We start from the raw sequence: 16,305 nt of genomic DNA, 5'->3' as shown, positions 1-16,305 counted from the left end.
GTCAGGTTTGTCGAGAACTCCTTCAATGGGAGACATTTAAATCTCCAAACCACATTGTACATCCATTGTAACTGTTGTGTGGTTCTCTATCCACTGAAATATGTGGATAAAGTTACTTGAAGCTGCACTATTCCCAAAGATCTTTCTCTTTTCAAATACCTTAATGTGTGTTAAACTGCTCAGATTTACAACTAACAGTTCTCTGCTTCAAAAGTGTATGTGTATTCTCAGCCTTTGTGTTACACACTGTAACGAAAAGCATATCTGGAGTAAACCTACCCTCTGGATTCTCTGCTGGTATTCCACAGCTTTCCTTTTGAGTTCCTCACTTGTTTGCCTGGAATCTCTGAGTTCAGCTTCATAGAGGTCACTGCGGCGTCGGGCAGCTGAGAGGTCCTCCTCAAGCTGCCTGATGGTTACCTGCATCTCCTCCAACTGGGCATGGTACTCCTGGGGGTGTAGAGAACACAAAGTGGTATACTATGCGTAAAATAAACTGCCCTCCAAAAACAACACACTATATAGTAGTGTTTTTACAAATTAATTAAAAAAAACGTTTATCACAATTGTGGGTACTGACTTAATAGGGGACTTATTTGTTCACATATTATTTTTTACCTTTCCTCTATGTAATATCAAACTTAGACAATGGGACAATAGTTATTATATTTGTAATCAGCATCTTGTAGAGAGGACTTGAGTTGTTTGAGGAAAGCAGTTGCTGTCAGTGTTGTACAGAGATATATACAGATTTGCTGACAAGGTTTTACTGTGCAGTTATATACAGAAACTGCACCAGTGGCTATTTGTCACTAATGTGTCAGAATTAAAGGTAACTCAAGGATTTGATACCATCTTTGTATTACAGAGCTCCAAGTTAAAGGAAAAATAAATGCAGAATTCTGTAAAAATCTTTGCAGAGCCAACATGTTTCACTATGCACACATTATCATACCCTGCAGAGAAAATGGAAAGAAAACTGGAATGGGTTACAAAGAGTGACTGGGTCTCAGTCACAAATGTTTTATCTATTACTTTGCATTTGTCATTACCAATTAATGATTTGAGTTTGAAAAGTTCCAGAGTTTAACTTAATTTCGTGACTTAAATCAAGTGCTGTAAATAATGTGCATCCTTCCCCTCGGAAGAGAGTGAATCTTTTGAGTAATGATCAAAGTCTCGTCCACTTTTGTACCTTGCAGGGAGGCCATCTGCAGGGATGACCTTTATGAGTGCTGAGGACAAGGGAGTCCTCAGAGGGAAACCCTGCTTGTGTAACAGGTATATACTGAGAAGGAGTATAATCTCACGGCTTCTACAGTTACTCAGCTATGAGTTATTTTATATATATATATATATATATATATATATATATATATATATATATATATATATATATATATATATATATATATATATATATATATATATATATATATATATATATATATATATATATATATATATATATATATATATATATATATATATATATATATATATATATATATATATATATATATATATATATATATATATATATATATATATATATCTCTCTCTCTACAAGTGTTTAAAAAAAAACCCTGTCCCGTATAATTATCATATTTGAGAAGGAGGAGACAGAGGATAATTTCAATGAGAAGATTTACATACTTGCTCTTTAATTTCCTGCAGCTTGTTGCTCTGTTCACGGATGTCGTGCAGCAGCTGCATTGCCTTGTCATCTTCTCTGGAGACCTCCACACGTGCCTCTTCCAAGCTTCGCTTCAGGCTCTAAAGACACACACAAAAAAACTCATGGACTACATCACTACTGATTTATGAAAAATGTGGAAGACAGTGACACAAAACTGCACAAGTATGTATGTAGGAATTAGAAATACAACACAAAACATTGGGTTAGAGTGTTGTTATGTAGCTAAAAATGTTTCTTTAAATTCTATATATACACTGACAAAGCTGTTATGACTCACACTGCACTCAGTAATGTAGGTGGCAAGGTCTTGTTCCAGGATGCTCCTCTGAGTCTCAGACGCCTTCAACTCCACATCCTTCTGGTGAAGCACTGATTCCAGGTCAGTCATTTTACGCTGAAACCTGGAGATCTCCTGCTCCATCTGAATACACAATAGAAAAGTCCATAATTAATAGGTTCAAAGTATCTTTACCGAAGATTAACAAATTAGAGCAGATTTTGGAAGGCAAGTGTGTTTCATTTGATGCCTTAAAGGTGGCAGAAATATAAAAGGTCCATAAAGTGGTGATTTAAATGTGCGTACGTTGGCCATATATTCTAATAATAGCTAGTATTTTTACCTAATATCCATTCCAGAATGCCAGTGTTTTATGCAATGCAGCAAACACAATAACATTAACTTTGTCTGTTTGATCTGGGATAATCCAGTCAGCTCAAATAAACACAATATGTCTGCTAGTAAAGCCTACAATTAAATTATTTTAAAACAGAGTCCTACAACATGAAAACAGAACAGTATCCAGTCAGTCAAGTATGGCTTAGAATGGATCTGTGCCTTGCTTAGGGGACAGCTCATGTTACAAATAAGAATGAATTGTTTGTCATGAAAACTGTTGATGAAATATGAAAAGATGAACAGCAGCAGAACAGCAAATAGTATATGCAAGCTGAAACTACACCTTCACCTTGTGACATTTGTCTTGAGTTTCTTGTAGTTCTTTGCTTTTAAGGTGCAGTTTCTTTTCCATGGAGTTGGTCTTAGCAGGAGAGTTGAGACCTGCAGACACTGACCTGTGGACAACAACATATATTGTATAGATGGTATTTAGTATTATTGAAGTGGAACACAATTGCAACATGTTTCACCTGCATTGTACTTAAAGGTGTAGTCAAAATGTGCACTGCAATAATCAGTTTAAAGGTTTACTTTTGTTTTGCTGAAATCTTTACTATATGTAGACTGTACATTAGGGTCGTAAAGAACTGTGTTCAAACAAATTAACATGAGCAAACACTTGCTCAAGGAAAGTGTTCCAATCTTAGAAATTTACAAAAAATTCTCAAATCATATCAGTTAATCAGAATAAGAAAGAATGACAGACTCATATCATGACATAAAGCCACATAATGCAACAGCATGTCTTGGCAGTATTGCGGCTGTAATTAAGCTGAACAGCAGACAACACCCACATATCATAAATGAGCAACAGACGACAAAAGCATAAAAATATGTATTGACTCTACTTTCCTTTTTTAAGAAATGGACTCTGTAGAATATATGGTCATGACATTAAGGCTTCTAACAACAATTAGGATAATATTCAACCAAGAATTTTTGAAGCAAGTAAATGCTAAAAATATTTTATTCATTGTGGTTAAGTCAGGATGAAACAGACTACATGAACAAAACAGCTGTGCAGACCTGGGAATATCTGCGGTTTGCTTGATGTGACAGGAGAATTTGGGCTATGCGTTTGCTTGAGGTTGATCTACACCGAGCTCTGTGAATCCTATGCACTCATCTACTTATTTATATAATGGTGTTGTCCTATTTTGTGTTCATTCTTAAAGAATAATTTAGAGCATAAAATCATTTTTATACCCTTCTCTTGACAACAGGAAAAGCTATACTGAATGGTCTTCGAAATGAATGTACGATGGGGTTTGTATGAATGAGTTCACAAATACTGCAGAGAGATCTTTAATAAAGTTGACTCAGACTGAGTCACAGTGTTAAAAATAATCACAAAAGCAAGTACTGCTCCTTTCGCCTCTCTGCATCAAGAAACACACCCCTGAAACACACACACACACACACATATACAGTATTTAACAAAACATCCCAAACCCTATTTTACCCCAGAAATCAACCTCAACTGTTCCAGCCCGACAGCAATTAAAAATGGCTGTCAGACATCACAATTCAGTTTAGGGGAATTCAGGTAAGGTGACAATTTGAAACTCCTCAGCTGATTCCCCTTCAACTCTTGTCTATACTTTTAACCATAAAATGGAGGAAATATCAGCATTGTGATGCAGTTGAAGAGAGAATGGGTAATATTTTTACCCGTCTAAAAATTATGTAGGCAGAATAGAAAATAAATATTTACAGATTAGCGAGAAAATGCCAAGGTGCTGTTTTTCCAGCTGAAGAATATGTTATTTGTCAATATTCTGCACTGTGTAGGAAAAATAAATGAGTAGCCAATGAAGACTGCTTTGTTGAACAGTATCAAAGACAGACAGGAGTGAGAAAAAAAAATGCAAGACTAATCAGGTAAACAGACTGATAAAATAACTGCATAAAATAACGCAAGTGGATAGTTTGAAGAAAATGCAAACAATAAGGCAAAGTTATTAGGATACATATAAGCAGATTAAATACAAGGTTGTAAAATCAGCATATTCTTTTTAATGAACATTATTGTAATGAATGTCTGTCCTATAGATGTTGTTGAAAAAAGGCAAAGAGCCACTAAAATGTGGAATGTGTGTGGTGTGAACCTTCAAAATGGTGTAATTGCAATTTTCACCAGTCATTGGATAGCATGTCGAAATGAAAATTCCAGATAGTGCCACTAGACCAACGGTAAGATGGCTACTTTATTATTAAAGTATCATCTTCTGGGGACTATGACTAGTTGTACTTAAACAATCGAGCCAGACCCATTTACAGTATTGTAAAAATTTTGCCAACAGTTTTTAAAGTGTTCCAGACAAAAGACTGGATCAGACAAACAGACTAATGCCCTTATTCACAGTCATAAATGGCCAACAGCCCAATGTATACTCAAAGCTTGTAAATAATATTGTTTACGCCGTATAATGTTTTATGAAAACACCGCAGTATACCCTGTTTTATATATATAGATTTTATTAAAAATACAATTTAGTCTACATACATCTACTTTGCCACCTTACAAAGATTATTTTCTGAAACTAAACCACAGGTGGCTTCTTATAATTTTGAAGCAAGCTGTAAAGGGGATTTTGTTGTTGAATCTTACTAATGAGATCACCAGACAAGTTTACACAGACTGAAAGAAATAACAAGAGCGCTAAATACACTTTTTTAGCATTTCATTATGTCTGCTTCTGTTAGTCTCTCTTTCCTTTTTGGCACTGTAATGAGGAATATGTATATGCATATGCATGCACCCACATAAAAATTTGACACATTCTATGAGCTCAGAACACCTCTTAATCAAATGCAACAAAGAAAATGACTGGATTCAATTAAAAACCACAAACTGATGACTTATGGTGTAACAGCAAGGGACAGAGACATTGGAAGAGGGAGAAAATAAGAGGAGGAGATGAGACGGGTAAAGATGGGGGTGGGGACTGGGAAAAAACATCATGGTAGTAACCATAGAAATAGATTCTCTCTCTCACAATCTGAGCTCTGATCCTTTTCCTTGTCTAATCTGCTAACGCTTTTTCGTCCCTTTCTGTTGCTGCTGCTGTCATGATCTGCAGTCTCCAGCACCATTAACCTGCTAGAGTACAGCCATGGGGCTACAGAAATGAAACCCATCCTCTTGCATTATTATCAGAGGTTAAGAAGCCAAACTCCATTAGGGATAATTACAGTCCCAAAACCCATGCTATAAAGTCAGGAACCCATTATGCTGCACACTAACAGAGAAAGCACAATAACAGCAGCAAGGGTGGGAGTGTATCTATGTGTGGGGTTCCACCTCTGAGCAAACCTCATTGACACACTCAGCCGCATACCAATCAGTGCCGATGGCAAGATAACGCCAGCTAACAACCTCTGGTCCATTAATTTGATTTATCTATACATCTGATCATATACATGTGATACCAAAAGACAAAAAAAGAATCAGAAGAAGAGAGCACTAAAGAAGAGGGGATCCCTCCTCTTCCTCATCCCCCATCTAATAGAGCATATGGCCAAACCCATTTTAGCCCCAGCAGGCACACACAAATGACAGGAAGACAACACCAAGTGCCCAGGGCACCACACTAGGTCACCTGAAACAAGGCTACCTCTCATTTGTTGCCGTGGTAATTAGGAGTCTAAGGGCAGAACAATAGCCATTGGTAGCATTGGGTCTTTAACCAACAAAGGTGTGTTAGAGAGGTGTATGTAGGATGTCTTTTCATAGCCTACAGGAAAGAGAGGGGATTTAAAAAAAAAAAGCCAAACATTGTGAGTAATAAGGTATCACTTACTCAGTCTTGGCCAATGTTGTCAACGCTCTGCTAAAGAACCAGCCTAGAAAGGGTAAATCCTGGCCCTTGAAGCCCGTTGGCAGAGCTCCTTGTTGGGCTGCTGAGGCTTGCCGGGGGGCTGCCTGCTCCGGCTCCTCAAAATTGGAGGTGTCATCTTCGGCATGCAATGCAGGAACGAAAGGCGGGAGAACTGGAGGAGAAACCGATGAGAAGAAGGAGTAAGAGAGGGGAAGAGGAAGCAGCAAAAAAAAAAAGCTAGTAAATAATTGTAAAAAATAAAATCTCAACAAGGAGAAAGGGAAGAGAAAGGAAGGAACAAGGAACAGAGCAGGGCAGTGGGAGTCTAGAGTGCGGTAAGTCGCGCGTTGATGCACATGCTGCCTCTCTGTCCCTCCCTCCTTCCTTCCATCCTTGCCTTTCTCACATATGCACATGCTCACTCACTCTCCCTCACTGCAGCAGAGCAAGCTAATCAGCTGGAGCATGAAGCTGTGTTCAATTATGAATAAATGGGCTTTATTTTCAATACAAATGCTTACATACACAATTCTTTTATATTATTTGTTTGTTTATTTTTTACTTATAAGAAAATGAAAAATCAATAAACCAATAAAAATTCAGAAAAATCAATAAACCTTACGAACACAAAAAACAAAATGCACTGTATTATAATCAAACAACAATCATGTGTATTTAGAAAAAGAAACAGAAGAAAAAATGGAAGTCTTTAGATTCAGTGTTGGCTAGGATATTATGCTCAAAGGAAATAACTCGCATAGCAATGTTTGATCATTTAAGAATTACAGAAAGGTTTATTCACCTTAAAACAAAACAATTGCAGAACCTCTGTAGGGATGGAGGTTTTTAATTTGAACATATTTAACTGCGAGTGTCAAAAAATGTAAATGTTACGAGTGTGCTTTCCTACAGCTAGTCAGGTCACTATTTGCCATTCTATGGTCTTAGTCAAGTCTTAGATTTGTTGGCAACATTGACTTCCAACAAACACACGTGTATTTCAGCCACACAGAGTGTTTGCTTTTGCAAGCTTAAAAGAATTGTGCTATGTCTGTTGAGAAACAGATGAGTTGCAGATCTTTACTCTGTCTGCCTCACTTCTTGTCTCTGCCTCCTTTCCATTCTTGTCCTCAGGAAAGAGTTGGCCTACTGCCAACTTCACACAGAATCTCATTATTTCACTACAGACAACCACTGGAGGCACAGTTGCTGTTTGTTGTCTATGTGCAAACACAGACACACAGTACACTTAGGTATATTATAAACAACATTAATGTTTGGCAAACAGTTACATATCATCTGTCCACTAATATGATAAAACCAAAAAAAAAAAAAAAAAAAAAGTTTTCCTGTCTTTTTACTGAAAAGACAGGATAAACAGGTTTTAAAGGAAAGAAATTGCCTTACTGTGTCTTAAGTTTTTCCAGTCTATGCTGGAGAAGAAAGGGTGACACCGGAGCCCCTGGAAACCCAATCGCTCATTGGCACCACACAGCAAGCTCTGCACCATGTCTATGAACTGCCTACTGGCCTGTGGATCCTCTGGAAACTTTAGAAAACGCTGCAGGCAAACAACATTGACAAGAATTAATTGCATAATAAATAGATCAGGTATTAAAACAACAAACCAGAATTCATATACTGTGCATGTTTCATTTGTTCATTGATTTGGAAAAAGGTTACAGATGATACAGCCGGTGACAAACGTCAGTAACATTCAAGATGACAGCCCAGGTACCTGGAAGTTGAGGATGTTGTGGATGGTCTTGGTAGCAGTGCCTTCAGAAAATGGGGACCTGGCATAGATCATCTCATAAGCTATAACTCCAAGGGACCACCAATCACACTCAACTCCATAAGTGCTGTTAGAGCCCCCATTCATAGCTGCCAGGACCTCAGGGGAGAGAAAGTCCTGGGTCCCAACAGGTACTGAGGGAGCTGCCACCTAGAAACACAAAAAAACACACTGTCAATATCGAGAATGATGAAGGTAACACATAAAGCAATCTTTGTAATTAACTTACTGTTTTGTTAGCAGTGAGCCTGGCAGCTGATCCAAAGTCTGCCAACTTAATGTGACCAGTCCGATCGATGAGAATGTTCTCTGGTTTGACATCTCTGCAAGTAGATGGTTTACAGGAGATTTGATACTGCTTTTAGAGAGCTGTTTGTTGCCTGAGTACTGTAATGTGTACCACTCTAATGATAATGGAATACATTTGTAAACTCTGTGTGTTTGCATTACATATCACAGTCAGTGGTCTAGGTGAAATTACAATGCCATATTTCTCATGCCCAGTTAAAGTTTTCCTGAATTATGGGCATTTGGCCTTTTCATTAAAAATGAGGCAAATAAAGTATTAAGTTTAGTAAAAGTCTGAGAGAAATACCAACTAAGGATCTTTTCTTCTACTTTGTTTTAAATAATCAAGTTATTCATTCAAAAGACCATTCATTCAAGTCTTTTGTCAGATTCAGAAGATTGTGTCTTACCTGTGGACATAGCCCAGCTGGTGGACTGTATGAATCGCTTCAACCAGCTCAGCCAAATAGAACTGAGCCATAGATTCATCAAAATGATCCTCGTATCGGTTTAGCAACGACATCAGGTCGCCACCTGGCAAGTACTCCATTGCCTGAAGACACAGTTTCAATGAAAGCTTGCATTGGGTTATTCAATCAGTTATTACATAAAAACTATAACCAAGACTTGGAGTTTGAATGTTAGTGTGTTTATATAATTAAAATCAATAGGAGTAATTTCCTTTTAAAACATTTAAAGACACCTCTAAAATGGTATTTTTTTAAAAATCTAAATGGAAAAAGTGTTTAACTTAAGCTTATAGGGTGGTTCTCCTCATTATAAATTCAGTTATGTAAGACTGAAAGCCATTGCAGGTTTATCTGATACTGCAGTAAAAGCATTGGTCTTCATTAGAAAACAATTACACAAATAACAGCAAAATGTTCAAGTTCCGTGTCTTGTCTCTCATTTGTGGCTACAAGTAGACATGTTTTTATTCAAGCAACTTGCTAGAATAAAAAAAATTTCAACATCCTCCTCAGTTTAAACTTTAGGAACACAAATTATCAAATGAACCTTAAACCAAGTTCTATTTGTTGTTGTCTGCATTCTGAGATGAAAGATACTGGTAGGGCTGATTTGAGCTATATGGTGCCAGCCATACAGCCATAACAGGCGAGAGCCCCTAGTGCATGAATGGTCGGCGAGTCTGAATGAACGGGAGCATTCTCTAGTGTTACCTAGCAACACGGAGACTGGGTGCCTCTCTGACACACAGATAAAGATGGATGCTTTGTATTTTCCTCCATGCTCAGTTAGAGAGCAGGGTGAGACAGAGGGGAGAGTGAAGAGAGAGGTGGAGGAAGAATGAAGACAGGCACACAGGGGGCATGGAGGAAGGTATAAGGAGAGGGTGACCAAAAGAAAAACAATGGACAGTATACAATATAAGGCTGGACTAGGGGGGACATGTTTTTTCTACCACGTCAGCCAGTCTAACAGGTTTTCCAAAAAGATCTTTTTTTTGGACAGAAAATGTGACTTTTAGAGGGACCCTAACATTTTATGAATATGCCTGCTTATGCAGAGTCAAATAGGAAGGTCACCAATTATAATCAAGAGAGATATAGGAGATAAACCACTAGAGGCTTAGAAACATTCATGGAACTCAGCTCTTAAGTCATGTTTTCTTGTTATTGCTGTGCCTTCTGGAATTTGACATTGTGATATTAGGTGCAGTTAGCACTTAAATAACTATTTGAACATCAACAGCCTATAAGATATTCTGGAATTAACGGCACTAAATAATGCAATCTTAAATCTTAGTGTTTCAAATGCACTGGCAGTCAAATGCTAATATGTAAGCTAATTCAAAGCAGAACAAAATTAGTTCTAAGGTGGTTTTTTTCACTTTCCATAAAGGATAACCATTTTGTTTTACTTCAACGCTTTTCTTACACATTCCATATGTCCATTTCAGATTCTTTCCTGTAGCATCTAATGTACTGTTTTGGTTGAACCCACTCTTTTGTTAGCCACAGTTGGGAACCCACAGCTGTGAAAGTCAATTTAGAGAACACAACTTTCTTATACACCGGTTAATATATATAATAAGCTATGTTGTACTTTGTATATTGAAAACATATGGGGATGGAAATATAACACGTTATGTGGCTGTAGAATTTGAGTTTTTGAAACGCGTTTTTCTTTTCACCATGTGAAGAAGACCACCTTAATATAAATTACTCTCTTTGGAGAAAAAAAAGATATAGCATATATGCGCTATATCAAAATGATATAGCGCATATATGATATGCGCTATATCATTTTGATATAGCGCAATAAGAATTGTGAGTGAAATGAGTCTCCAGAGAATTATTTTCAGTGTATTGAGGACCATAGCACCCAGCCGGTTTAGTGTAGGACAACAAACGTATTCAGACATCACTTAAATTTCAGAAGCTAAGCGAGTAACCGTTACAAACTTGCAGGCGTATCTCAATTAGTATACTTAAATAAACAAGGCAGGCTTTACAGCATATTAATGACTTAACCCAAAACATTATTCTAGCTAGGAGAAAATACTGTGACAATGAAAATTCAGTCCATGCTCAAGATAAAATAAACTTCTATCTCACCAGGTAAATGTTAAATTTATCTTGAAAAGCATATAGGAGTTGTGGGATCCATGGACTGCTGTTGAAAGCTAAAATCCTGCGCTCCTCTTCATGAAAAACCACCTGAGTAAAGTAAAAATGTACAAAATTCACATAAACACATGAAACAAATGCAAAAGCAGTGCTGCAGAAATTGTTTTGTGAGTAGTATATCAGCCACATAAAGTAATATAAACACAGAAGTTACTTTTTGGCATTTCAGTAGGGCTTATCAACATTTCTAGTGTTTCATTCAGTTAAACAGTAGGAGACCTTCATGGGTATTGTGTGATTTAATTTAAAATATGCAAGGTATACATAGGTAGCATGCAGGAAGCATTCCTGTTAAAAAAAGTTGTTTGTTTTTCCCACTTCATATTCCCTTCTGTTGCAGACTGTGTACTATTCTGACTAAGATCTGTTCTATTAGTCATATTCCTGTGGAATAATTTACTCGATTTTAGGCCTTTGTATTTAACCTTACAGCACCCTCCAGTGTGCATTTATTAAACTGCAACTTTGGAACAGCAAGTAGTTAACTATACAGAACAAAGCCTGTGTGAAGGGAGTATGAAAACACTTTCCTAAAGCCTTTCTTCCTTTTTTTAAGTCTACTGTGGAAAAATTATCTATATTAAAACCAGGTTTATGTGTCAAAAGTATGTAATTGCTCTTTAAATAAATAATTCAATTTATATAAAGAGGAAAGAGTCTGGGAAGCCATGCCTTATTTACAGAAGAGAAATCTGCCTCTTAACTATGCAAGTCTGCTTTGTTGAAGAGTGTCCAAAATAGGAGATATAATAGTGGTTATAATGCTTATATATTAATTTATATATTAATTGATATTTGCATTAATGTTGTAATGGTTATAAAAGACTTTCTAAATAATCTGGACACTAAAGGACTCTTACCTCTCTATATGAAATATGTCTGATTGATTCATCTTTAGAATTACTAACTCATTCCCTGGCTTAGCTTTTAATGCAAGTTGAGAAAAAAACTTTTTCAATAAAATAGCTTTTTTCTTTTTGACTAATCAATTCAGGAAAGCACACGTAACTAATATTAATGATAGACTTTTCTCGCTAAACCCTGACAGCGAGCCAACGTGCAAAAAAACAAAGTACTGTAAAATATCTTACTACAGTTATCTAAATTTAGTATAAAGACACTATTCTTACATTTTCTTTGGCGCGTAAAACATTCTTGTCGATGACTTTGAGTGCACAAACATCTCCAGTGGCCTTCTCTCTGACTACTTGAACTTCAGCAAAGCGACCACGACCCACCACTGCACACTGTTCAAAGTCATGAAGACCAGGCTGCATGGCCCGCAGCTCTGAGATCACTTCAGAATCTATTTCACAAAAAAAAAAAAAACTGTTACTGTCTGTACACAGACATATTGGCAAAACTACCTTGCAATTATTGAAAATGTATTTAAATAGCAACTATGATTCACTTACAAAATACATCTTAACTAATTACAAAACCTGAATATAAAAAGTAACAACAACAACCAAAAAGATCATTCACATATCTGACTTTTATGCTTACATTTGTTGACAAAGTTTGCTACATGATTTATCCTCATAAGATCTGGAGAGGTGCACTCCTGGTAGAGTAGCAGCAGCGCTTCCACAAATTCTTCACGACCAAAAGTGCATCCTCCCTGCTGGCCACACAAGCTGACTCGGCCCTGGGAACAATACAAAAACATGGAAGAGGAAGTTAAATATCTCTCCTTTGATTAGGAGAAAATTTGAAGATTTGAAGAAAATGTACAGTATTTGATTAATGGATTTTTAAAAGTTATTTATCTTATCACTCATATCACGCACGCTGCACTAATATTCATTATTACTTATTCTATATTTTATTTATCCTTGAATCAATATATGTATTTACAAGTTAATGGCATCAATAATACACACTACGTTACCTGAAACACCTGGTTGAGTCGCGAGCTGCGGCTGGTGATGGGATCTGCCAGGGTAGGCAGCGTTTTGAGGCTTCCATAACTGACGTACTTAAACTTCAACATGGCTTCTTAATAACAAACAGCCTAAACACATGACACACATTTTGTGACGTTCACGATCAAGCCGAGTGGGTCACCGTTTGTGGTACGGCGTGAGTATTGCGTTGCAGAAGGAAAGAAAAAAAAACAGGGCAATATGTCAACAATGCAGCCATTTAGCATGCTAACGTTGGCTAACGTCTGGTTAATATACCTAAGCAACTAACGCTACTCAAACTACAAAAGTGTTATTAACAAGGCAAAACGGTAAAAGACTACTCACCAGCTTGCCATACAGTGTGTTGTAATATTGTTTTTAATTTATTAGAAACATTGATGGACGTAAGATCAGTTTCCCTATTTTCTCTCGTTGTTTCCGGTGAACTTTCAAATTTTGCGCGTTCCCGGCCCACCGCTCACGCTTGCCGAGTGAAGATGGCGTCTAATTGGTTGCTTAGGTTTACTATGGGCGGGTCTTACTATTTTTTAACCAATCGCTGTATCTTCCGCCCCGTTTTACACAATGAGGAAGTTTTGTTATTTGATCAGAACGCAGCCTATAAACAACATAACAGTATTGGAGTAGAAGAAAAAAATATTTGAATTCGACTCAACATTTTACAAATATAGCAGATGATGCCAACATATTAATAACCTTTTTTTTTAATGGGCAGGTACTTTGTCACAGGCTCCTTATTTTAAGGGACCCCTCCAGCTATTTAGTGTTGCACTTGCATAGTTGTTGTGATGCACTTGTTTGAGGAATCAAAAGTGATTAACGAAAAGGAGATCCAGAATCAGTAGAGTAAAGACCGAGATATCCTGACCTTTATTCCGTAGAGTGTGTCAACCTCCAAGCACATTTGGTCCCAAATTTTATAATTTAACCAGAGACATATTTTATTTGACAATGTAAAAAAAAATCCACATCTCTTCAAAATAATTAAACAGGTTGTACGATAAACTTTCTGTTCTAAAACTGTAGTTTCAATCCAAAATGGATCTGAATAATTTGGTAATTCATTTATTTTTGTTCTCAAACTTGAGAATGCTCCTTGTGGCCACAGAAGCCTTTGTTCAACCTATTTGAATTGATGCTGCGTCTACACTAAAAGCATAGCATGTGCAGCAATCACCTCAATCTTTTTGTTGTTTTTAACTGTATTTCTATCTATTAGTTTTAAAGAGTTGGACAATTACCACAGTGATTCCAATACCACAGAGTATTCCTTTGTGTATATTAAATAAGACACAAATTACCAAAATCAGGGCCAAAACCTTTATTTCCAACAGAGGTACATGTTTCATTATTGTCAATTTTAGTTTTCCAAAACTGCATGGTCAGACAGCCTAACAGAGGGTCTGGTGGAGAATCTTGGTATTGGCTTCAGCTTACCCCAGTTGCAAATGGAGTTCCTGGGGGTTTGGTGTTAAGATTGGGGTTGACTTTAGGATTTGAGGTTGGGAGTAGGATTAGGGGTAGGTTTGGGTTTAGGATCAGGACTGGGAGGTGTAGGGGCAGGGACAGGAGCAATATAGCACCCCTTTTTGTGCCACTGCATGTCCCGTACACGTCGGACGGACTGAATTTGAGGTGCAGTGGCTCCCCAATCATTCCAGTGCTTGAAGTCTCCATGCTCAAACACATACTGGCTTCCTCTGTAGCCTGGATACATGTATCCCACCCACCTTTGCAGAGCAGATAAAGAGTAGTATATCATATTTCCAGCATCAAGAAATAGCCATTGAATTATTGTAAAAAAACAAAAACAAAACAAAAAAGAATTGCATCTAGTATAAATAAAGTTTGTCAAATGGGAGGCTACAGCTTACGTTCCATTGACAGCCTTAGCACTGGCCACGCGGTCCTGGAAACCATAAGCCCACAGACTGGGTACATCATCATCAACAATCTCCATCTTTCTGCCTTCAAAGCCTGCCTTCTCAAACAGGTGCAGCTTGTGATCTGCACTATCCTAGAAAAAAAAAAAACCTTCTGGAATTTTTGTCAGAGAGATACATTTGTTAACATTACACAAAAAATACTGACCACTTTTAAAGGCCTGAAAGATCGCAGACTGTAGCTACTCTGGTAGTTGGTCCAGGAGCTCCAGCGAGGATATGATCCTTTCTCAAGCACAAACTGTTCTCCTGCAAAACCTGGACGCTCACACCCTACCCATCTGAAGACATGTGGAGGATAAATTACATATAAATGCACACATGAAAAGTGGTTGAGGTAAATTAAATCACTTACGGTCCTGACTCCACAATGATTGAGGCAACTCTCTGTGTCTTCTCCAACACATCTTTACATTCACCAGATAACTCCATCTTTTTCCCACGAAAATTCTCAAACTCAAAGATGGCCAGCTGCAAGACAGGAAAAGATGGGGAGACGATCAGCAAGGTCCAAAATCCATTGTGATTTAAACTTTTTCATTACAATCCTTTTTCTTCCGTGTATATTATATTTCAATTCAATGGAAAAGTTGTTCTTATACCTTATATGTGGCTCCAGTCCCCCCTTGGCCCTTCTGTGCAGGCAGCTGATCAGGTGTTCCCTGCTGTTCCGTCATTTTCCCTCTACAATGCAAAACTATTACTAAACAGATTTTGAAGAATGATTCTGTTGTTTCCTGAAACACTAGATAGTCAAACAAAAATGCTACTTTAAAAGAAGAAAAACGAAAGGGAACAAGGAGGAAGTAAAAAAGAAAGGACTATATAGAAGTTGGAGAATCAAAAAAAAAATATTTTTTTTACCTGGATGGCTTGTGTTTCACTGCACCACGTACAAGCCACGCTCTGTCTTTCCTCTTTATTTTTTCTCTGTTTTCTGTCTGTCTCGGTATGAGGATGTGTGTGAGTGTGGAGGTCTGGCAAGTGGTAAGTGGAGGCCAGTGGGGGTATTTATGGTTTATTTCTGGCCACAGCAGCAAAAAGCCTGTTGATGCAGCAAGTCTGTCGCACCCATTGTGTCCATCACACTGCTTCTCAATAGGCTTGCCCCTCTGTCCCTGGCACATTGGCAATGCTGCCCGGCTCTACCCATGCTGCCATCCTGACCATGATCCTATAGTGGGCACACACACTGACTGCCAGCCAAGAGAATGAACAGATATCAGTCTCACTCAGCACTATTGGCCCCACCCAGCTATCTTGCTCTTCAAACTCCTGTCTTCTACCCGTTTCTTTTCCTTTCTCAGTATCCAGCATCCAAAAAGCGGCAGGGTACCATCCACACAAATACTAGTATTTATTTATTTTTTAACATCAAGATATTCAATAGAAAGGAGATAAAATATTATAAAACACAAATGTATATGTATATATTAATATGTAAATATTTATAACTTAAAACTGACCAGTGAGCCACCTCAGTTGCTCATGTTTAACAACAAAG

The 16,305-nt window shown here is 37.5% G+C and overlaps 2 protein-coding genes across 10 annotated transcripts in view; both read right to left on the bottom strand.

Moving 5' to 3' along the window:
- Window positions 1–13,298, bottom strand: part of cita (citron rho-interacting serine/threonine kinase a) — a 37,163-nt gene extending 23,865 nt beyond the window's left edge. For 7 of the 8 annotated variants that reach the window (XM_067504858.1, XM_067504862.1, XM_067504861.1 and 4 more), the window contains exons 1-14: window positions 13,183–13,298; window positions 12,822–12,944; window positions 12,437–12,578; window positions 12,061–12,236; window positions 10,859–10,960; window positions 8,690–8,832; window positions 8,221–8,314; window positions 7,935–8,141; window positions 7,604–7,757; window positions 6,179–6,368; window positions 2,665–2,770; window positions 1,977–2,120; window positions 1,657–1,776; window positions 280–450 (exon numbers count right to left, since the gene is read on the bottom strand). In XM_067504858.1, coding sequence (XP_067360959.1) covers window positions 280–450; window positions 1,657–1,776; window positions 1,977–2,120; window positions 2,665–2,770; window positions 6,179–6,368; window positions 7,604–7,757; window positions 7,935–8,141; window positions 8,221–8,314; window positions 8,690–8,832; window positions 10,859–10,960; window positions 12,061–12,236; window positions 12,437–12,578; window positions 12,822–12,923 — 1,851 coding nt within the window. In that variant the 5' untranslated portion in view covers window positions 12,924–12,944; window positions 13,183–13,298. The remainder of the gene's footprint in view (window positions 1–279; window positions 451–1,656; window positions 1,777–1,976; window positions 2,121–2,664; window positions 2,771–6,178; window positions 6,369–7,603; window positions 7,758–7,934; window positions 8,142–8,220; window positions 8,315–8,689; window positions 8,833–10,858; window positions 10,961–12,060; window positions 12,237–12,436; window positions 12,579–12,821; window positions 12,945–13,182) is intronic. The other variant, XM_067504859.1, reaches the window with a different exon arrangement.
- Window positions 13,299–14,171: 873 nt separating this feature from the next.
- LOC137127334 (beta-crystallin B3-like) lies at window positions 14,172–16,215 on the bottom strand. 2 transcript variants are annotated; one of them, XM_067504193.1, is made up of 6 exons: window positions 15,666–16,215; window positions 15,404–15,485; window positions 15,157–15,272; window positions 14,950–15,082; window positions 14,733–14,875; window positions 14,172–14,588 (listed from the first exon to the last, which is right to left on the bottom strand). In XM_067504193.1, exons 1-6 carry the CDS (start codon window positions 15,926–15,928, stop codon window positions 14,348–14,350), a joined length of 978 nt encoding a protein of 325 aa, XP_067360294.1. In that variant the 5' UTR covers window positions 15,929–16,215; the 3' UTR covers window positions 14,172–14,347. The 2 variants fall into 2 exon arrangements, with proteins under 2 accessions (XP_067360294.1, XP_067360295.1); XM_067504194.1 differs by having other exon boundaries at window positions 15,404–15,504; window positions 15,666–15,773.
- Window positions 16,216–16,305: the final 90 nt, after the last annotated feature.

The sequence above is a fragment of the Channa argus genome, chromosome 5 (genome assembly GCF_033026475.1).
Source record: "Channa argus isolate prfri chromosome 5, Channa argus male v1.0, whole genome shotgun sequence".
NCBI lineage: Eukaryota > Metazoa > Chordata > Actinopteri > Anabantiformes > Channidae > Channa > Channa argus.
Note: the sequence above shows the minus strand (reverse complement) of the source record. Positions and strands in the feature narration are given on the sequence as shown.